Raw genomic sequence first — 23,274 nt, 5'->3', positions numbered from 1 at the left:
ACAATAAAATAAAAGAATATTCATAAAATATTGATACAGCTACAGCTACTCCCCTCTTATCTCCTCTTCCCACAATCATATACAAGATTTCTCTCGTGTATCACCCCTACTTTGGAACCCTCTACCACAACATATCAGACTCTTGCCTACCATCGAAACCTTCAAAAAGAACCTGAAGACCCACCTCTTCCGACAAGCCTACAACCTGCAGTAACCACCGATCGACCAAACCACTGCATGACCAGCTCTATCCTCACCTACTGCATCCTCACCCATCCCATGTAGATTGTGAGCCCTCGCGGGCAGGGTCCTCATTCCTCCTGTACCAGTTATGACTTGTATTGTTCAAAATTATTGTACTTGTTTTTATTATGTATACCCCTCCTCACATGTAAAGCGCCATGGAATAAATGACGCTATAATAATAAATAAGAATAATTAGACCCTTCCATAAACTTTCTTTAAGATATTCTTTCCTGTCCGTCCGTTTAGGCCCAGACAAATTGTAAAGGTGAGCTTTATGTGATTTGGCGATAGGGACAAGATTAACAGCACAATCATAAGGATGATTGGGAGGTAGTATCTCCACCTCTTTTTCCGAGAACACATCTCTGAAGTCCTTTAGGTACCCGGCAGGCCTGTCAGACTAGCATATTTGTACAGTTTTTAGACATTTCTTGCAACAATTGTGGCTTCATTATCAATCTCCTTCTGACACCAATCAATAACAGTACTGTGAATCTGTAACCATAGCACGAGCAGCAACTCAGAAGGAAAATTATCCAAAACAAAAAAGGAGATGGATTCAGAGTGGAGTGCTCCCACTTGGAGTGTAAAATCTGCAGTTACCCTCTTAACCAAATTCCGAGCTAATGGTGTCTTGTCAACGGCGATGATTTGAATGGATTTCTCTAAACTAACACAGACAGAGTCCAAGATCTTGTGGATGTCTTTTCTCCACAACACAAAGACTCATAGTCTCATAGATTCTGCAGTGCATTTATATAGCCCGAGTCATGGTCTCCACCACAGAACAAGGGGCGTCATGAAGGACCAGAGCATCCTTAAGAGTTTTGGAAAGGCCTTTGTAGAACTGGCACCTGAGAGCTGCATTATTCCACAAAACTTCAGTGGAATACTACTGGAACTCAGTATCGTAGCTGTGTGACCCCGCTGTGCCAGGTTCATGATGTTAGCTTCAGCTACCTGGATCCTGTCTGGTTCATTATAGATCAGACCTAAACTGTAAAAAAAGGCATCAACATAATACAGTTCTGGGGCTTATGGCGACAAGAAAAATTCCAAAAGGAAATGAATATTCCCACTTGCTGAAATTCATCCCCTGCAGGGTAAAAACAAGTTAGAGGTCTCCCTGAATAGCCTAAACTGGTCTTTCTCGCCTGTAATTTTATCAGGGAGGGTCATTAAAGGTTTGGGAGAGACCAACTGTACAGCAAAGGGAACTGATGTCACAGCCACAGCCAGCAGTGGAGGGCTGTAGGAGGTATTCATAAAATTATTTATCTGACTCTGCAACTGATATTGTGATAACTCCAGTCTCTAACATTCCTTATCCAGATCCTGAGTCATCTGTGTTAAATTTGCCACCTGGTCACTGAGCATGTTAAGTCGATCCATACTAACAAAAAAGAATAACGTATTGGCCAGATGTAATGTGATCACTCACGTCTTGTTTTTTCACAGACGAGACATGAGTCAAGATAGCCAAGGAGTCTGAGGTTAAAAGTCTGGAGGGAACTTCATAAACAGAAGGAAGAGATGAAGGTGTAGTCAGGTAATGGTCCGAGGTCAAAATACCAGGAGAATAGAGAATCAAAGCAAAGAGGTTAAATAAACAGATGGTAAGAACAAGGTCCAAGGTCAGGTAATGAAAGATCAACAAACAGAACACAAAGCACAGAGAGACAAACAACATAAAAGTTGAATGTACATCTCCCAGAGGTCTGGGACTAAGGGTACCGTCACACTATAACATTTCGATCGCTACGACGGTACGATTCGTGACGTTCCAGCGATATCGTTACGATATCGCTGTGTCTGACACGCAGCAGCGATCAGGGATCCTGCTGAGAATCGTACGTCGTAGCAGATCGTATGGAACTTTCTTTCATCGCTGGATCTCCTGCTGTCATCGCTAGATCGGTGTGTGTGACACCGATCTAGCGATCTAGCGATGCGATCCAGCGATGCGTTCGCTTGTAACCAGGGTAAACATCGGGTAACTAAGCGCAGGACCGCGCTTAGTTACCCGATGTTTACCCTGGTTACAAGCGTTAAACTAAAAAAAAACAAACAGCACATACTTACATTCTGGTGTCCGTCAGGTCCCTTGCAGTCTCTGCTTCCCACACTGTGACTGCCGGCCGTAAAGTGAAAGCAGAGCACAGCGGCTGTGCTTTCACTTTCACTTTACGGCCGGCAGTCACTGAGTGCGGGAAGCAGAGACTGCAAGGGACCTGACGGACACCAGATGTAAGTATGTGCTGTTTTTTTTTTTTAGTTTAACGCTTGTAACCAGGGTAAACATCGGGTAACTAAGCGCGGTCCTGCACTTAGTTACCCGATGTTTACCCTGGTTACCCAGGGACCTCGGCATCGTTGGTCGCTGGAGAGCTGTCTGTGTGACAGCTCCCCAGCGACCACACTACGATTTACCTACGATCACGGCCAGGTCATATCGCTGGTCGTGATCGTAGGTAAATCGTATAGTGTGACGGTACCCTAACAGTGCAGTTAAGTAGTCTGGCAATCACCTGGGACAATGAACTCCTGGAGAGAGCAAGCAACTTCCAATCTCTAATTGGACAGCCAAGTTGTTAATCAAAACACCGACAGCTCAGTATGCCCCTACACCAGACTGGATAACTGAGCTGTCAAAGTACTGACAGCTTCATCACGCCCTGTAGAAGATTGGACTGCTGAGGCATCAGTAACTGTATCCAAGACACACTGAGGGGTGGAATTGTGACAAAATTCACATGCAGATTTTGCAATGAAATTTAATATAGATTGAAACCTATGCACATCTATGATCCCGTCTCTACATCATTTGGCCCAAAATTCATACCAGCCTATAAAAATCTAATGGATGGGTGGTAAATGTTAGATCACCAGTACTTTTTTTTAAAGGTATGAAAACATAACGGCTTGACCAGTGCTCCATATATCTCATAGCAAACATAGACATACTGAGGAAAAGGAGGACATAGGTATGGTCCCAACAATCCTTAAAGCACCACCTGTCCATTGGCTTAACTCGCCCTTAATAATAATATAATAAAGGCAATTGTGTAATTTTTCTTTTATTTTAGGTACAATTTTCTTACTTGCCATGGATTAAGGTTCGAAGTATCTGAGCAACTTCCATTTAGAAAAGGTCCTTCTCCAACTCTACATAAATTGAGATCATGCATAGCATTTGCAATGACATATATAGCATTGTAGAGATTATATAAATGTCCAAGGTTGCTGATATTATTAAGGCTTAGTTGAAATGGTTCCAATGTATCATCTTCTGTACAATTCTTGTTAAGTGATTCACGGTTGAAGTTAATGTTTGTGAAATCAAGAAAAGAACACCCAATAATTTCTTCCCAAAACATTACATCCCAGAACTCTGAAATTTTTGAGAAATTCAGATCCTTTATAAAATCTTCAAATCCTAGGATGCGTTCACTAGAATAAGTAAAGCCAAGAGTTCCTTTAAGAAGATTGTAATATCTTTCAAAACTCAGCAAATTGGAAGTTGCCCAGCCTTCACTGGCCACCCAAAGCTTATCAGTGATATTATTATGTAGAAATTCCTCAAAAAGCAAAATTATATCAACATCAGTTGCAAAAATAACTACAGTTTTGGCTCTGGAGTTCTTGATGGTCTGGATGATACGTGGAATGTTGCGATCCGGACGACTGCTCTGGACATATTCTAAGAATTCCACACAAGCTCCAGATTTGATGAATTCTTGTCTAACTCCTTGTATTCCCTGGTATCCATAATCATTAGAATCAGCGATCATGCCTACCCAGTTCCATTGGAAGTGTAACAACAGTTGAGCCAGCCCTTTGGACTGGAAAGCATCACTTGGGGCAGTACGAAGAAAGAATGGGAACTGAGTCCTGTCACTGAGAAAGGAGCTGGTAGAAACATGACTGATCTACAGAACAAAAAAGAAACATTTTTTTTAAATTACATAATATATATATATATATATATATATATATATATATACACTGCGTGCAGAATTATTAGGCAAGTTGTATTTTAGAGGATAATTTTTATTATTGATCAACAACTATGTTCTCAATCAACCCAAAAGACTCATAAATATCAAACCTTAATGGTTTTGGAAGTTGGTATGGGTTTTTTTTTTTAGATTTGGCTCTTAGGAGGATATCTGTTTGTGCATGTAACTATTACTGTGCAAAATTATTAGGCAACTTAATAAAAACCAAATATATTCCCATCTCACTTGTTTATTTTCACCAGGTAAACCAATATAACTGCACAAGATATAGAAATAAACATTTCTGACATGCAAAAACAAAATCCCCCCAAAAATTAGTGCCCAATATAGCCCCCTTTCTTTATGATGACACTCAGCAGCCTCCATCCATAGATTCTGTCAGTTGCTTGATCTGTTTATGACCAACATTGGTGCAGCAGCCACCACAGCCTCCAGACTCTGCTCCGAGAGGTGGACTGTTTTCCCTGCCTGTAGATCTCACATTTTATGAGGGACCACAGGTTCTCTATGGGGTTCAGATCAGGTGAACAAGGGGGTCATGTCATTATTTTTTCTTCTTTGAGACCTTTACTGGCCAGCCATGCCTGTAGTTGGAGGCATGTGATGGAGCATTGTCCTGCATGAAAATCATGTTTTTCTTGAACAATACTGACTTCTTCCTGTACCACTGCTTGAAGAAGTTGTCTTCCAGAAACTCGCAGTAGGTCTGGGAATTGAGCTTCTCTCCATCCTCAACATGAATAGGTCCCACAAGTTCATCTTTGATGATACCAGCCCATACCAGTCCCCCACCTCCACCTTGCTGGCGTCTGAGTCGGAGTGGAGCTCTCTGCCCTTTACTGATCCAGCCTCTGGCCCATCCATCTGGCCCATCAAGAGTCACTCTCATTTCATCAGTCCATAAAACCTTTGAAAAGTCAGTCTTAAGATATTCCTTGGCCCAGTCTTGATGTTTTATCTTATGTTTCTTGTTCACAGGTGGTCGTTTTTCAGCCTTCCTTACCTTGGCCATGTCCCTGAGTATCGCACACCTTGTGCTTTTTGATACTCCAGTAACGTTGCAGCTCTGAAATATGGCAAAACTGGTGGCAAATGGCATCTTGGCAGCTTCACGCTTGATTTTTCTCAATTCATGGGCAGTTATTTTGCGCCTTTTTTGCCCAACACGCTTCTTGCGACCCTGTTGGCTATTGGCCATGAAAAGCTTGATTGTTTGGTGATCAAGCTTCAAAAGTTTGGCAATTTCAAGACTGCTGCATCCCTCTCTGCAAGACATCTCACAATTTTGGACTTTTCAGAGCCCGTCAAATATCTGTTCTGACCCATTTTGCCAAAGGAAAGAAAGTTGCCTAATAATTAAGCACCTCTTATATAGGGTGTTGATGTCATTAGACAACACCCCTCCTCATTACAGAGATGCACATCACCTGATTTGCTTAATTGGTAGTTGGCTCTCAAGCCTGAACAGCTTGGAGTAGGACAACATGTATAAAAAGTATCATGTGATCAAAAATACAACTTGCCTAATAATTCTGCACGCAGTGTAAATACAAATCTTCAGTCCTAATCTAAATTTATTAGAATGTGCCTGGTGTTTGTAGGATTAGAGAGAAATCAATAGACCCCAAGGTATGTTAGCATTTTCCTAAAGAACAATCATAAAAACCATCAATCGTTAGAGATGAGTAAACCTGTGTGTGAATGTTCCGGTTTGCCGAGTTTGATGAATATACAGTAAAAAGTTTGGTTCGGGTCTGAATTTGACCTCAAACTTAAGCCTGGACCCAACGCAACAGAAGTAAATGGGGAACCTGAACTTTGGTGCTTTAAAGTGGCCGTAAAATGGTCATAGTGAGTGCTAGTGAGGAGCACAAAGAAGATAAATGATGGTAAGAGCAAGACAATTGCACTGCAAAAAAAATGTGAATAGGAAAATGACTTAAAGGAGTTCCGTCATTATAGAAATCATTCAAAAAATAGGAAGTAATTTAATAACATAACAATTTTAACACTGCCCTCACAGAGACTGAGGCTAGTTACTTGCCATCCAGTTAAAAATTATGACCACAGATGATGAAGCCAAATACCTCCTTAGAAGCAGCTTACAAATTTCAACCACAGAACATGGGGCAGAGTACCCCTTAAAGAGAACCTGTCAGCAGAATTTTACTGAGTAGCCTAAATACAGTGTCAGGTCGGAAAAAAATTCTGTTACTTGTTAGGAGTCGAGTTTCCTCTGCTGCACAGGGGGAATCTCGATCCGTCTCCGCTGCGGTCTCCCATTCTTCTCCAGCCGCAATGGAGTCTGCTCAGCAGGGACGTCGATCCCAGCGTCTCGCTCAGTCTGACTCTGTGCGAAGAGTTACTGCTGCTTCTCCTGCTTCTGCCATTGAAGCCAGTGCTGGGCAGCGGCGAGTGGACGTTTCTGGATCTAAGTCCTGCATTTCTCTGTCTGAGCATGCCCAGGGCAGGGTCTCCCATTGGAGGTCGAGGGCTACATGTTCGATCACATGCTCAGGTGCTGCAGTACATTCCATTGGTCCTTCTGGAAGGTCCTGAAAGGGCAAAACATGCTCAGGTACTGCAGCACTTTCCATTGGTCCTTCTGGAAGGTCCTGAAAGGGCAAAAACTTCAGTAGCAGCTTCCTGTGCTGCAACTATATAAACTGCGCATGACCGCACGGCCATGTGCTAGTATTGTCTTGATATTATGTGTGTGTGTAGATGGATGTATGTCGATGGATGAAAGCTCCTAAGTATCCCTCCCTAGAGTTGTTGACTGCTCGCGGATGATGGTAGCTATCTAGCGCCCGACTAACCATCTGCACGTAACACACATCACAGCGTCCTGTTGCTGTGTCCGCCAGTACGGCGCCGTGCGCTTCCTCTGCGCTTTCCTTACCCAAGCCTGGGTGGTTAGTGGCGTCCGTCAGTGCGGCACCGCACACACTCTCGTGCTTATAGATTCTATTTTATAAGTTTCCTTACACACCCAGTTGCGGTGTTGTGCCAGCAAGTGTCTAATAGGACTTCAATCCTGTGTAGGGGTTGAGTCCGCTGACTTCTTGCTCGCGCTCTATGTGCGGTACTGCGCTCCTGTGACGCAATAGGATCGCTTCCTTCACGCAGGGTGAAGTTAACCCATGTGTGTGTATTCTTAGTACCGCCATATAGTCCGTCTTACTAGCAGCAGGGTCTTTTACCTGCACGGTGGACCTCGGACTGCGAACGCACCTAGTGTCATATCATCTATACTTGGTGCGTTCCGCCGGTCCTTAACATTACTAAACGTCATACAACCTGCTTTGTTCCCAGTTGTAATATTTTGAGGTTGAAATTAAGCTGTTTGCAGAATTGACACACAACAAAAAAATAATTTTTCTGTTGCTAATCGTGATACAGCCTGCCATAGCCCACATTGTAGTTTTGTGGCTGTGAAATTGTTATGTGTGCAAAGATGTTGCACTTAAAGGTAATTTTTCACTCCCCTGGCGTTTTTAAGTGAAAGAGTCACCAGGTCCAGCACTAAAGCTGCATTCTGTGAAAGTGGCTCTTCTTTTTGTGCTCCCTTCTAACGCTGCAATATTAAAACCCCTTCCCGACCTGTAACGCCACGTACGCGTCATGAAAGTCAGTGCCAATCTGACCTGTGACGCCTATGTGGCATCATGGCAGGATTGCGTTCCTGCAGATCGGGTGAAAGGGTTAACTGAAATTTCACCTAAACTGCAGGGACAGGGGGAGTGGCACTTGAGGAGGGGGGAAGGGTTCTTCGCCCCCACTGTAGCTACGATTGCTCTGATTGGCTGCTGAAAGTGAGGTTTCACTTTCAATCAGAGCTATCATAATATTAAAATTATAATATTGGTGAAATATTACAATCCAGCCCTGGCCGATGCTGCAATATAATCGGCCATGACTGGAGACCACGATCTGCCCCCGCCTGTCCGCTCCCCCTGTGCTCCATTCCTACCCCCGTGCTCCGATCACACCCCCCATACTTACTGACCTCCGGTGTCCCTCCCGGTGTCTGTCCGTCTTCTGCATGGGCGCCGCCATCTTCCAAAATGGCGGGCACATGCACAGTGCGCCCGCCGAATCTGCAGGCGGGCAGATTCATTCATTCATTTTGATCACTGTGATAGATCATATCACAGTGATCAAAATAAAACAAATAGTAAATAAACCCTCCCTTTAGCACCCCCATAGGTATGGAAAAATCCGCACACAAATCTGCAACGTGGGCACATAGTCTTAGGTTTGGAATTAGAGTTAGGGTTGAAATTAGGGTTAAGATTAAGGTTTGGAGTTTGTTGGGGTCAGGGTTAGACTTGTGGTTAGGGTTATGGTTGGGAATAGGGTTAGGGGTGGGTTGGGGTTAGGGTTGTGGTTAGAGGTGTGTAGGGGTTAGGGATGTGGTTAGGGGTGTGTTGGGGTTAGGGTTGTGATTAGGGTCATGGTGAGAGTTGGGATTAGGGTTAGGGATGTTTTGTGGTTAGTGTTGGAGTAAGAGGGGTTTCCACTGTTGAGACACATCAGGGGGTCTCCAAATGCAACATGGCGCCACTATTGATTCCAGCCAATCTTGCGTTCAAAAAGTCAACTAGTGCTCCCTCCCTTCCGAACCCCGACGTGCGCCCAAACAGTAGTTTACCCCCACATACGGGGTACCAGAATACTCAGGACAAACTGGACAACAACTTTTGGGGTCCAATTCCTCCTGTCACCCTTGTGAAAATAAAAAATTGCGGGCTAAAAAATCATTTTTGAGGAAAGAAAAATTATTTTTTTATTTTCACGGCTCTGCCTTATAAACTTTTGTGAAGCACTTGGGGGTTCAAAGTGTTCAAGAAAACAAACCAAAAACGGGCAGAGATGCTTACATGTCTAAATAGGCCTCAATACAATTGCACTGACAGGGTGCAGCGGACCCAAGTAAAATTGACTTCATTAATAGGCTGAGAACCAGATGCACTGCATTCCTTGTGTGAACACGCCACATAGAGAGTATATATTTTAGTGCATTGGTGTGCCACACGGCCAATCCCTGATTGAAGGCTGGCTGTTTCATTTGGTATTGCACCTGTGCAGTTGCCGTTTTACTTGGGTCCGCTGCACCCTGTCAGTGCAATTGTATTGAGGCCTATTTAGAGGCTCTTTAACTGTACATTAAAAATATGTTTCCTAACATTTTTCCCTCTAAAATCCACTTAATCTTTGGTTTTGTATATTTAATTTTCATTCTGTAAGAGTGGAGTAATACTCTGACAACATTGTTCTCAGCAGCGTCCCGGAGTCAGAGATACATCTTTATTATGCTATTTCCATTCATTTCAATGATTTTCCTGGCCGCCCCAAGCCCTCCCGTTAGGGGTCTTCAGGAAAGATGCTTGAGTTTCCCATTGACTTTTAATATACTTGTTACTTGAGTCCTGCCCGTCTGAGCCTCCGACCTAAGAGCTTTTTAGCATTTTAGTTCTTGCTCATCATTAATTTCAATAACAACTGTCCAAAGTAAACTTCAACAATCAGGCCAGTAAAGTTGGATTGCTACAAAGAAATCACTAATGAGGACTGCAAACAAGAAAAAGAGACTTTTTGAGCAAAGCAACATTAGATCAGTGGGAATATGTACTTTGTGGTTTGAGGAATCATAATTTGAGATTTTTTTGGTCCAATGCTGGCTTTGTGTTCCCAAGAAATGCTACCACAGTCCCCAACTTGAGTAATATTTCTGGTGAGATGCATGGACGCACACACCAATGAATTAATTCATCACCTCTTTTGGGTGGCGTGTTCCTATGTGCACCTTGTCAGCTATTCAGAAGATACACTGAATTCATTAAAAATAACTTTTCATCATGATGTTGCTGTTATACAGATTTAATGGATGTCTTCAGTGAAGAAATCCACTTCTTGGTTGTTGCTTATTCAGAATTTGAAGTTTGGGTTTCATAAGCTTTCGGTGCATTGGAGAGAGAAAGTGGAGCGGGACTGTGGGTAGGGTCTTTTGCTCTGCCTCAGCTCCTCCACCTGCCTCTGGTGTCTGTATCTTCCTCCTGTTTACATTTCTCACCATTGCCATCCTAGCCACAAGCGGTGCTTGCGCAGGTTTATCTCTTGATAGGCTTTAGCAAAATAGCACCAGTGAAGGCGCAGGCACATACTGCGATTTTCCTTAAAATGGCACCAGTGGAGGCGCATGCGCAGGTTGACCTCCCGGTGGTCTTCAGTAAAATGGCGGTGCATGCACAGTTTGAGATCTTGGTTCCTCATTGAGCTGAGATCTAAATATGCGCATGCGTCATCACCGTCACTATTTGGCTGAAGCTCAATAAGAGATTAATCTGTAAGTAATGAAAAATAGTACAACAATTCAACGTTTTCCTCTCCTGCTGAAATAACTCCATCATTAATGGAAGTTGATTAATGAAACCCCCAATGCATGCCCTAGGACAGTACTAATATACAGCACTATTCGCCAATCTGACATTCATGCACATGGTCTTTGCCTGACTTGTGGTCTAAATGACTTACTTGTTATGTGCTACCATGTATTTTGCGCACACCTCACCACAGCAATAACCTACATAGTACAATGTAGATTCTACTACAGTCTTAAATATTTATCGTCTTTCATGGTTATTTGCCACTACACTCTTAATACTGATATTTTGAGGATTATTTTCCTGTTTCCTTGAGTAATAATTAGAGATGAGTAGATCTAAGCGCGGAGGATCGAGTTTGATTTAACTTTCTTGAAATTTGTCAGTTTCACGTAAATTTTAACACTTTCACTTTGAGATTAAGATTTCAGTTTGCAAAAAAAATTAATAAAAACTTGCCTGACACTGCTTTCTTCACTGCCGAGGCACCAGGCAGCAGACTAATGTCTTTTTGTGACTGGAAATGCTGGCTTCACCAAAACGTCTGGCAGCTATGACATTTAGTGGATTATCATATCATCCTTGTACAGTTGTGATCAGCAACAAGGCCATCTCAGGTCAGCAGTTCCCAATGGAGCACAGTGTGTGAAGCAGAAAAATTTTCCATCTCCAGAGTCACTGGTAAGTCTATCTCTTTCCTGGAGAGTGTAAGCTGTTATGGTCAGTGAGGTCCTCTCTCTCCTGTAGAGTGTAAGCTCTTATGGTCAGTGAGGTCCTCTCTCTCCTGTAGAGTGTAAGTTCTTATGGTCAGTGGGGTCCTCTCTCTCCTGTAGAGTGTAAGCTCTTATGGTCAGTGGGGTCCTCTCTCTCTCTCCTGTAGAGTGTAAGCTCTTATGGTCAGTGGGGTCCTCTCTCTCCTGTAGAGTGTAAGCTCTTATGATCAGTGGGGTCCTCTCTCTCTCTCCTGTAGAGTGTAAGCTCTAATGGTCAGTGGGGTCCTCTCTCTCTCTCCTGTAGAGTGTAAGCTCTAATGGTCAGTGGGGTCCTCTCTCTCCTGTAGAGTGTAAGCTCTTATGATCAGTGGGGTCCTCTCTCTCTCTCCTGTAGAGTGTAAGCTCTAATGGTCAGTGGGGTCCTCTCTCTCCTGTAGAGTGTAAGCTCTTATGATCAGTGGGGTCCTCTCTCTCCTGTAGAGTGTAAGCTCTTATGGTCAGTGGGGTCCTCTCTCTCCTGTAGAGTGTAAGCTCTTATGGTCAGTGGGGTCCTCTCTCTCCTGTAGAGTGTAAGCTAATATGGTCAGTGGGGTTCTCTCTCTCCTGTAGAGTGTAAGCTCTTATGATCAGTGGGGTCCTCTCTCTCCTGTAGAGTGTAAGCTCTTATGGTCAGTGGGGTCCTCTCTCTCCTGTAGAGTGTAAGCTCTTATGGTCAGTGGGGTCCTCTCTCTCCTGTAGAGTGTGAGCTCTTATGATCAGTGGGGTCCTCTCTCTCCTGTAGAATGTAAGCTCTTATGGTCAGTGGGGTCCTCTCTCTCCTGTAGAGTGTAAGCTCTTATGGTCAGTGGGGTCCTCTCTCTCCTGTAGAGTGTAAGCTCTTATGATCAGTGGGTTCCTCTCTCTCCTGTAGAGTGTAAGCTCTTATGGTTAGAGGGGTCCTCTCTCTCTTGTAGAGTGTAAGATCTTATGGTCAGTGGGGTCCTCTCTCTCCTGTAGAGTGTAAGCTCTTATGGTCAGTGGGGTCCTCTCTCTCCTGTAGAGTGTAAGCTCTTATGGTCAGTGAGGTCCTCTCTCTCTCTTCTGTAGAGTGTAAGCTCTTATGGTCAGTGAGGTCCTCTCTCTCTCTCCATTTAGAGTGTAAGCTCTTATGGTCAGTGGGGTCCTCTCTCCTGTAGAGTGTAAGCTCTTATGGTCAGTGAGGTCCTCTCTCTCTCTTCTGTAGAGTGTAAGCTCTTATGGTCAGTGGGGTCCTCTCTCTCCTGTAGAGTGTAAGCTCTTATTGTCAGTGGGGTCCTCTCTCTCCTGTAGAGTGTAAGCTCTTATGGTCAGTGGGGTCTTCTCTCTCTCCTGCAGAGTGTAAGTTCTTATGGTCAGTGAGGTCCTCTCTCTCCTGTAGAGTGTAAGCTCTTATGGTCAGTTGGGTCCCCTCTTCTGTAGAGTGTAAGCTCTTATGGTCAGCGGGGTCCTCTCTCTCCTGTAGAGTGTAAGCTCTTATGGTCAGTGGGGTCCTCTCTCTCCTGTAGAGTGTAAGCTCTTATGGTCAGTTGGGTCCCCTCTTCTGTAGAGTGTAAGCTCTTATGGTCAGCGGGGTCCTCTCTCTCCTGTAGAGTGCAAGCTCTTATGGTCAGTTGGGTCCTCTCTCCTGTAGAGTGTAAGCTCTTATGGTCAGTGGAGTCCTCTCTCTCCTGTAGAGTGTAAGCTCTTATGGTCAGTGGGGTCCTCTCTCTCCTGTAGAGTGTAAGCTCTTATGGTCAGTGGGGTCCTCTCTCTCCTGTAGAGTGTAAGCTCTTATGGTCAGCGGGGTCCTCTCTCTCCTGTAGAGTGTAAGCTCTTATGGTCAGTTGGGTCCTCTCTCCTGTAGAGTGTAAGCTCTTATGGTCAGTGGAGTCCTCTCTCTCCTGTAGAGTGTAAGCTCTTATGGTCAGCGGGGTCCTCTCTCTCCTGTAGAGTGTAAGCTCTTATGGTCAGTTGGGTCCTCTCTCCTGTAGAGTGTAAGCTCTTATGGTCAGTGGAGTCCTCTCTCTCCTGCAGAGTGTAAGTTCTTATGATCAGTGGGGTCCTCTCTCTCTCCTGTAGAGTGTAAGCTCTAATGGTCAGTGGGGTCCTCTCTCTCCTGTAGAGTGTAAGCTCTTATGATCAGTGGGGTCCTCTCTCTCCTGTAGAGTGTAAGCTCTTATGGTCAGTGGGGTCCTCTCTCCTGTAGAGTGTAAGCTCTTATGGTCAGTGGAGTCCTCTCTCCTGTAGAGTGTAAGCTCTCATAGTCAGTGGGGTCCTCTCTCTCTCCTGCAGAGTGTAAATTCTTATGGTCAGTGAGGTCCTCTCTCTCCTGTAGAGTGTAAGCTCTTATGGTCAGTTGGGTCCCCTCTCCTGTAGAGTGTAAGCTCTTATGGTCAGCGGGGTCCTCTCTCTCCTGTAGAGTGTAAGCTCTTATGGTCAATGGGGTCCTCTCTCTCCTGTAGAGTATAAGCTCATATGGTCAGTGGGGTCCTCTCTCTCCTGTAGAGTATAAGCTGTTATGGTCAGTGAGGTCCTCTCTCTCCTGTAGAGTGTAAGCTCTTATGGTTAGTGGGGTTGTCTCTCTCCTGTAGAGTGTAAGCTCTTATGGTCAGTGGGGTTCTCTCCCTCCTGTAGAGTGTAAGCTCTTATGGTTAGTTGGGTCCTCTCTCTCTCCTGTAGAGTGTAAGCTCTTATGGTCAGTGGGGTTCTCTCCCTCCTGTAGAGTGTAAGCTCTTATGGTCAGTTGGGTCCTCTCTCCTGTAGAGTGTAAGCTCTTATGGCCAGTTGGGTCCTCTCTCCTGTATAATGTAAGCTCTTATGGTCAGTGGGGTCCTCTCTCTCCTGTAGAGTGTAAGCTCTTATGGTCAGTGGGGTCCTCTCTCTCCTGTAAAGTGTAAGTTCTTATGGTTAGTGAGGTCCTCTCTCTCTCTCCTGTACAGTGTAAGCTCTTATGGTCAGTGGGGTCCTCTCTCTCCTGTAGAGTGTAAGTTCTTATGGTCAGTGGGGTCTTCTCTCTCCTGTAGAGTGTAAGCTCTTATGGTCAGTGGGGTCCTCTCTCTCCTGTAGAGTGTAAGCTCTTATGGTCAGTGGGGTCCTCTCTCTCCTGTAGAGTGTAAGCTCTTATGGTCAGTGGGGTCTTCTCTCTCCTGTAGAGTGTAAGCTCTTATGGTCAGTGGGGTCTTCTCTCTCCTGTAGAGTGTAAGTTCTTATGATCAGTGGGGTCCTCTCTCTCCTGTAGAGTGTAAGCTCTTATGGTCAGTGGGGTCCTCTCTCTCTCCTGTAGAGTGTAAGTTCTTATGGTCAGTGGGGTCCTCTCTCTCCTGTAGAGTGTAAGCTCTTATGGTCAGTGGGGTCCTCTCTCTCCTGTAGAGTGTAAGCTCTTATGATCAGTGGGGTCCTCTCTCCTGTAGAGTGTAAGCTCTTATGATCAGTGGGGTCCTCTCTCTCTCGCTCATTCTTTACCGCAGAGTGTAATGTCTTATGGTCAGCAAGATCTTCTCCTGTAGAGTGTAAGATCTTATGGTCAGTGGGGTCCTCTCTCTCCTGTAGAGTGTAAGCTCTTATGGTCAGTGGGGTCCTCTCTCCTGTAGAGTGTAAGCTCTTATGGTCAGTGGAGTCCTCTCTCCTGTAGATTGTAAGCTCTCATAGTCAGTGGGGTCCTCTCTCTTCTGTAGAGTGTAAGCTCTTATGGTCAGTGGGGTCCTCTCTCCTGTAGAGTGTAAGCTCTTATGGTCAGTGGGGTCTTCTCTCTCTCCTGCAGAGTGTAAGTTCTTATGGTCAGTGAGGTCCTCTCTCTCCTGTAGAGTGTAAGCTCTTATGGTCAGTTGGGTCCCCTCTCCTGTAGAGTGTAAGCTCTTATGGTCAGCGGGGTCCTCTCTCTCCTGTAGAGTGTAAGCTCTTATGGTCAGTGGGGTCCTCTCTCTCCTGTAGAGTGTAAGCTCTTATGGTCAGCGGGGTCCTCTCTCTCCTGTAGAGTGCAAGCTCTTATGGTCAGTTGGGTCCTCTCTCCTGTAGAGTGTAAGCTCTTATGGTCAGTGGAGTCCTCTCTCTCCTGTAGAGTGTAAGCTCTTATGGTCAGTGGGGTCCTCTCTCTCCTGTAGAGTGTAAGCTCTTATGGTCAGTGGGGTCCTCTCTCTCCTGTAGAGTGTAAGCTCTTATGGTCAGCGGGGTCCTCTCTCTCCTGTAGAGTGTAAGCTCTTATGGTCAGTTGGGTCCTCTCTCCTGTAGAGTGTAAGCTCTTATGGTCAGTGGAGTCCTCGCTCTCCTGTAGAGTGTAAGCTCTTATGGTCAGCGGGGTCCTCTCTCTCCTGTAGAGTGTAAGCTCTTATGGTCAGTTGGGTCCTCTCTCCTGTAGAGTGTAAGCTCTTATGGTCAGTGGGGTCCTCTCTCCTGTAGAGTGTAAGCTCTTATGGTCAGTGGAGTCCTCTCTCCTGTAGAGTGTAAGCTCTCATAGTCAGTGGGGTCCTCTCTCTCTCCTGCAGAGTGTAAGTTCTTATGGTCAGTGAGGTCCTCTCTCTCCTGTAGAGTGTAAGCTCTTATGGTCAGTTGGGTCCCCTCTCCTGTAGAGTGTAAGCTCTTATGGTCAGCGGGGTCCTCTCTCCTGTAGAGTGTAAGCTCTTATGGTCAGTGGGGTCCTCTCTCTCCTGTAGAGTGTAAGCTCTTATGGTCAGTGGGGTCCTCTCTCTCCTTTAGAGTGTAAGCTCTTATGGTCAATGGGGTCCTCTCTCTCCTGTAGAGTATAAGCTCTTATGGTCAGTGGGGTCCTCTCTCTCCTGTAGAGTATAAGCTGTTATGGTCAGTGAGGTCCTCTCTCTCCTGTAGAGTGTAAGCTCTTATGGTTAGTGGGGTTGTCTCTCTCCTGTAGAGTGTAAGCTCTTATGGTCAGTGGGGTTCTCTCCCTCCTGTAGAGTGTAAGTTCTTATGGTCAGTTGGGTCCTCTCTCCTGTAGAGTGTAAGCTCTTATGGTCAGTTGGGTCCTCTCTCCTGTAGAGTGTAAGCTCTTATGGCCAGTTGGGTCCTCTCTCCTGTATAATGTAAGCTCTTATGGTCAGTGGGGTCCTCTCTCTCCTGTAGAGTGTAAGCTCTTATGGTCAGTGGGGTCCTCTCTCTCCTGTAAAGTGTAAGTTCTTATGGTTAGTGAGGTCCTCTCTCTCTCTCCTGTACAGTGTAAGCTCTTATGGTCAGTGGGGTCCTCTCTCTCCTGTAGAGTGTAAGTTCTTATGGTCAGTGGGGTCTTCTCTCTCCTGTAGAGTGTAAGCTCTTATGGTCAGTGGGGTCCTCTCTCTCCTGTAGAGTGTAAGCTCTTATGGTCAGTGGGGTCCTCTCTCTCCTGTAGAGTGTAAGCTCTTATGGTCAGTGGGGTCTTCTCTCTCCTGTAGAGTGTAAGCTCTTATGGTCAGTGGGGTCTTCTCTCTCCTGTAGAGTGTAAGTTCTTATGATCAGTGGGGTCCTCTCTCTCCTGTAGAGTGTAAGCTCTTATGGTCAGTGGGGTCCTCTCTCTCTCCTGTAGAGTGTAAGTTCTTATGGTCAGTGGGGTCCTCTCTCTCCTGTAGAGTGTAAGCTCTTATTTTCAGTGGGGTCCTCTCTCTTCTGTAGAGTGTAAGCTCTTATGATCAGTGGGGTCCTCTCTCTCCTGTAGAGTGTAAGCTCTTATGATCAGTGGGGTCCTCTCTCCTGTAGAGTGTAAGCTCTTATGATCAGTGGGGTCCTCTCTCTCTCGCTCATTCTTTACCGCAGAGTGTAATGTCTTATGGTCAGCAAGATCTTCTCCTGTAGAGTGTAAGATCTTATGGTCAGTGGGGTCCTCTCTCTCCTGTAGAGTGTAAGCTCTTATGGTCAGTGGGGTCCTCTCTCTCCTGTAGAGTGTAAGCTCTTATGGTCAGTGGGGTCCTCTCTCTCCTGTAGACTGCAAGCTCTTATGGTCAGTGGGGTCCTCTCTCTCCTGTAGAGTGTAAGCTCTTATGGTCAGTGGGGTTCTCTCTCTCCTGTAGAGTGTAAGCTCTTATGGTCAGTGGGGTCCTCTCTCTCCTGTAGAGTGTAAGCTCTTATGGTCAGCGGGGTCCTCTCTCTCTCTCTCTCTCCTGTAGAGTGTAAGCTCTTATGGTCAGTGGGGTCCTCTCTCTCCTGTAGAGTGTAAGCTCTTATGATCAGTGGGGTCCTCTCTCCTGTAGAGTGTAAGTTCTTATGATCAGTGGGGTCCTCTCTCTCTCGCTCATTCTTTACCGCAGAGTGTAATGTCTTATGGTCAGCAAGATCTTCTCCTGTAGAGTGTAAGATCTTATGGTCAGTGGGGTCCTCTCTCTCCTGTAGAGTGTAAGCTCTTATGGTCAGTGGGGTCCTCTCTCTCCTGTAGAGTGTAAGCTCTTATGGTCAGTGGGGTCCTCTCTCTCCTGTAGAGTGTAAGCTCTTATGGTCAGTGAGGTCCTCTCTCTCCTGTAGAGTGTAAGCTCTTATGGTCAGTGGGGTCCTCTCTCCTGTAGAGTGTAAGCTCTTATGGTCAGTGGGGTCCTCTCTCTCCTGTAGAGTGTAAGCTCTTATGGTCAGTGGGGTCCTCTCTTTCCTGTAGAGTTTAAGCTCTTATGGTCAGTGGGGTCCTCTCTCTCCTGTAGAGTGTAAGCTCTTATGGTCAGTGGGGTCCTCTCTCTCCTGTAGAGTGTAAGCTCTTATGGTCAGCGGGGTCCTCTCTCTCCTGTAGAGTGTAAGCTCTTATGGTCAGCGGGGTCCTCTCTCTCCTGTAGAGTGTAAGCTCTTATGGTCAGCGGGGTCCTCTCTCTCCTGTAGAGTGTAAGCTCTTATGGACAGTGGGGTCCTCTCTCTCCTGTAGAGTGTAAGCTCTTATGGTCAGTGGGGTCCTCTCTCTCCTGTAGAGTGTAAGTTCTTATGGTCAGTGGGGTCCTCTCTCTCCTGTAGAGTGTAAGTTCTTATGGTCAGTGGGGTCCTCTCTCTCCTGTAGACTGTAAGCTCTTATGGTCAGTGGGGTCCTCTCTCTCCTGTAGAGTGTAAGCTCTTATGGTCAGCAGGGTCCCATCTCTTTCTCTGCGGTTAGATTTAAACTCTAAGAGAGAGAAAGGTCCTTTCTTTCTCTATCTCCTCTCCCCCATGTGTATTCTCCAAGCAATTACAAGCTTTTTCTGTTGGTGAATTTTAATTTCAAAGATCCTCTCATCTGTAATAATCATTGGTATTTTGGTAACTGTATAGTACTTACTTTATGCTCCATTATAAATTATCATGTTTTGGTGACAGGGATGTTGACAGTGATAAACATACTTGTTACATTGTTTAAAGCCAAATATTTTAAATGTTGTTTTTTTTCAAATATTTTTAGTCTCAACCTACTTGTGGATACCTGATAACTTTCAGAATATGAGCCATGAGTATTGAGAATGTTGATGTAGTGTAGCCGATGAACGCAGCCAGTCGATTCCTCCTTTGGCACTGGTAGTTGGGAATAGCACCTTTCTCCCCTGTTATCATCCATAACGTGCCTTCAAGTTCCCTCTGGAGGACTCGACAAGAATCATAAACCTGGAAACCCAAAGTCATGTTGGGTAGAATGTTGGGATTATCGTTGATCTCCTTCATTGTATACTTTATAATTTGCAACTGAAGAAATTTATCCAGCTGAAAGCTACAAAAAAAAAACACTGAAAAACTTAGAATTTAGAAAGATTGGAAAATCCTCCAAAACTCATTCACAATGTTATAGAATTATCTTTTAATAATACGAAAGGCAAGTTATTAATCAAACACCATACAATCAAGTAAATTACAATTAGGTCAATTATTTTAACCACTTCCCAACATATGTTGTACAGTCATGTCGTATGTCGGCTCCCAGACTTTGATGTTAAGCTCTTACAGTTGCATTTAAGACATGTCAGCAAGGAGTCACCTCATTGGTGCTCCCGTTACATGATCTTGGGGAGCTAATGGGTTTTCATGACAGTCGGGGGTCTGCTGAAGAAGTCCATGCTTGTCATTACGATTCTCTGGGCCTGTAGCTAGCGTTCATAGGAGACCGTGATTTTAGGACTGCCATGAATACTACAAGTGATTTGACAATCTTAGGTTTAAATCAACCAGTAAAAAGTGAAAAACATTTGAAAAAAAAGATAATAAAGTATAAAAATTGCAATGACCCCCTTTTGACCCTTTTTTTATAAAGTAATTACCAAAATATAAAAAAACATCTTTATCATTGAATTTGCCCCAGATTTGCCTCAGTTGAATCTGTGTGAGTCAGGGCATAAGCTCCGTGACCCCCTGCCTGATTTCAACGTCAAGATTTCCCCAGTTCGGAAAGCTTCTTACAGGCTACTTGAACTCTACCAACAACGCTTGTAGAGCCAGCAGCCTAGTTTGGAGTTAGGACTGAGTCTTCTATCTTCTCTGTCACTCTATGTAATGATCTGGGTCTGGGTTAGAATTTTTACTATCGCTACGAACTAGGGGAAGCACAGGCATGTAACATAGTGAGTGGATAGCCAGAGGTAGGTACACAGGAAACAGCAGTAAGGTATGGTGTAGAAGCACGGAGTGTAGTTGTGGATAGCCAGAGGTTGGTACATAGGAAATAGCAGAAGGATATGGAGGAGCAGTATTTACTAAGAAACTCTCCTTCCTCGGCATTACTGAAACCTGGCTCACAACCTTTGACACAGCCTCTCCATTTGCACCTTTTTATGGTGGATTCAGTCTTTCTTGGGCCCTGCCAACCCAACAACAAGCACGGTGGAGCAGTTGGCTTTCTCCTCTAAAATAACTGTCCCTTCACCAAAATTACACAGCCATCCTTTGTTACTCTCCCTTTTTTCGAAGTGCACTCTGTGTGCATCTAATCCACCTCCAACTGGCTATCATTTACTGACACCAGGGCTACTAATGACCTTTTTTGACCACTTCATCATGTGGCTGCTTAATTTCCTTTCCGCTGACATCCCCGTTGTCATCATGGGTGGCTTTAACATCCCCATTGACACTTCCCTCTCAGCTGTCTCTAAGCTTTTATCTCCCACTTCCTCCTTCAGCCTTGCTCAATGGTCTTCCACAGCCACTCACAAAGATGGCCACAGAATGGACCTCATCTTTACCTGTCTCTGTTCCCTATCTAAGGCTACGTTCACACTAGCATTGTGCGCCGCTGCGTCGGCGACGCAACGCACAACGCACGCAAAAACGCGGCAAAACGCATGCAAAAACGCTGCGTTTTGCGACGCATGTGTCGTTTTTTGCCGAAAATCGGACGCAAGAAAAATGCAACTTGTTGCGTTTTCTTGGTCCGACGCTTGCGGCAAAAAAGACGCATGCGTCGCACAACGCAACAAAAAAAAACGCATGCGTCCCCCATGTTAAACATAGGGGCGCATGACGCGTGCGTCGCCGCTGCGTCGCCCGACGCTAACCCGACGCACACTAGCATAACGCTAGTGTGAACGTTACCTAACCTCTCTAACTCACCTCTCCTCCTGTCTGGCCACAACCTACTCTCATACTCTTCCCTCTCCTCTCTAGGTGCACAATCCCCACTCCACAAACTTGCACAGTCGCAGAAATCTCAAACACCTCGATTTACACTCACTTTGAGTCCCTTCTCTCTCTTGCAGACACAGGTTCCTCACACGGTGCAGATGCTGCAGCCACTTTATATTACACCACAACAGCTACAGCTCTCGATTTCTAAAACTTAACATGGACAAAACCAAATTCATCATCTTTCCCCCATCTCACCCAACCCCCAACAGTCAATGGCTGCTCACCCACCCGTGGCTCTTAGGCCGGCGTCACACTTGCGAGTTTTACGGACGTAAGAGCGCAGAAACTACGTCCGTAAAACTCGCAAAAAATACGGCACAATTATTCTCTATGCCTCTGCTCCTATCTGCCGTATTAAACTGATCAGTATTATACGGCTTTCTACGGCCGTAGAAAATCGCAGCATGCTGCGTTTGTCACCGTATTGCGCAAATAAAACGCCAATGAAAGTCTATGGAAGCCCCAAAAATACGGATTACACACGGACCAGCAGTGTGACTTGCGAGGAATACGCAGCGCTGTTAGAGAGAAAAGCCGGCAATTCAGTGCGGTGTACAGTAAAATCACACTGACAGCTGACATTAGAATAGGTAGAATAAATGTGTACACATAGAATAGGTATATATATATATATATATGTCAGTGAGACACATATATGTATATATATTCTTACTTCATACAGCCGCGATATAGCAAAAAGCCGGTAATTCAATTACCGGCTTTTTCTTTCTCCTTCCTAAAACCCGACATGATTTGAGACATGGTTTACATACAGTAAACCATGTCTTCTCTCCTTTTTTTTTGCAGATTCCACACTACTAATGTCAGTAGTGTGTATCTGCAAAATTTGGCCGTTCTAGCTCTTAAAATAAAGGGTTAAATGGCGGAAAAAATTGGCGTGGGCTCCCGCGCAATTTTCTCCGCCAGAGTAGTAAAGCCAGTGACTGAGGGCAGATATTAATAGCCTGGAGAGGGTCCACGGTTATTGCCCCCCCCCTGGCTAAAAACACCTGCCCCCAGCCACCCCAGAAAAAGCACATCTGTAAGATGCGCCTATTCTGGCACTTGGTCACTCTCTTCCCATTCCCGTGTAGCGGTGGGATATGGGGTAATGAAGGGTTAATGCCACCTTGCTATTGTAAGGTGACATTAAGCCAGATTAATAATGGAGAGGCGTCAATTATGACACCTATCCATTATTAATCCAATAGTAGTAAGGGGTTAAATAAAACACAAACACATTATTTTAAATTATTTTAATGAAATAAAAACAATGGTTGTTGGAGTATTTTATTCTACGCCCAATCCAGTCACTGAAGACCCTCATTCTGTTACAAAAAAAACATAATAAACCAACAATATCCATACCTTCCGCAGATCTGTAACGTCCAACGATGTAAATCCTTCTGAAGGGGTTAAAACATTTTGCAGCAAGGAGTTCCGCTAATGCAGGCTGCTCCTTGCTGCAAAACCCCGGGGAATTAGGCTAAATATAGATCAATGATCTATATTTAGCTTCATTTGCAGTGAGGCGCCCTCTGCTGGATGTTCATAGATCGTGGGAACTTACCTAGAAAGCCTGGGAGATAGGTAGGGTAACACCCCAAAAGAAAGCACCTGCAACAGGCTATTACCTTTGGTTGGCATGTAAGGGTGTAAATAATTAAATTTTTATATGAAGGAAGAGTGAAAGAAAATTTACAACACAATGTAGACAGTTGCATTTACATTTTTGCGATGTAAAGATTTGTCTTTTGTTTATTAAAAAATGATAAAAACATGCTAAACAAAACATGTAGCTTGTTTCTAGTCTGTCTCACAAGTCAGAAGCACACTTTTTATGACACACAAGACTTGATTTCAAGATTTTTCATCAGTAACAAGATTAGGACAGACTCAGAAGAGTATTAATCTGAAGAATAAGACCACTAAAAGAAAAAACAGTGCTATTACAGTGCTGTTCTACAATTTATAACAGATCAATCAATAATTACACAGACTATCCAGCTACAGCACCTCCCTATCACTTGAATATTTGTATTATTATTCACAGACTGCAGCCACCAGTTCTATTTCCAATGTATACCACAATCAGATTCCAAGTTTCATGTTCCCTATTTGTAATGATGATCTGTGCGCTGTTAAGAGCTCATCTTGTGAGGTAGTTCCTCTAAGCTCAAGTCTAGGTGGGCACACAGATACTGGGCATTGATGCAGCAGCAGAAAGGCACATAGGGATTGAGGAGCGAGTTCTGTAGGCCACGGCATACAGGGAACTAGAAAGCAGATGTGGAGCAGGTACTAGAAGCACTGGAGGCCGCAGGCAAACCAGAAACAGGAAAACAAGTATGGAGCAGGTACTTGACGCACAGTTAAAAC

General features: G+C 44.8%; 1 protein-coding gene across 2 annotated transcripts in view; it reads right to left on the bottom strand.

Annotated features, from left to right (window-relative positions):
* LOC138677354 (vomeronasal type-2 receptor 26-like) overlaps window positions 1–23,274 on the bottom strand; it is a 54,135-nt gene that overhangs the window by 23,617 nt on the left and 7,244 nt on the right. For both annotated transcript variants that reach the window (XM_069767412.1, XM_069767413.1), the window contains exon 2: window positions 18,700–18,991. In XM_069767412.1, coding sequence (XP_069623513.1) covers window positions 18,700–18,991 — 292 coding nt within the window. The remainder of the gene's footprint in view (window positions 1–18,699; window positions 18,992–23,274) is intronic.

The sequence above is a fragment of the Ranitomeya imitator genome, chromosome 4, assembly GCF_032444005.1.
Source record: "Ranitomeya imitator isolate aRanImi1 chromosome 4, aRanImi1.pri, whole genome shotgun sequence".
NCBI lineage: Eukaryota > Metazoa > Chordata > Amphibia > Anura > Dendrobatidae > Ranitomeya > Ranitomeya imitator.
The sequence above is the reverse complement of the archived record's forward strand: the minus strand, read 5'-3'. Positions and strand labels throughout refer to the sequence as shown.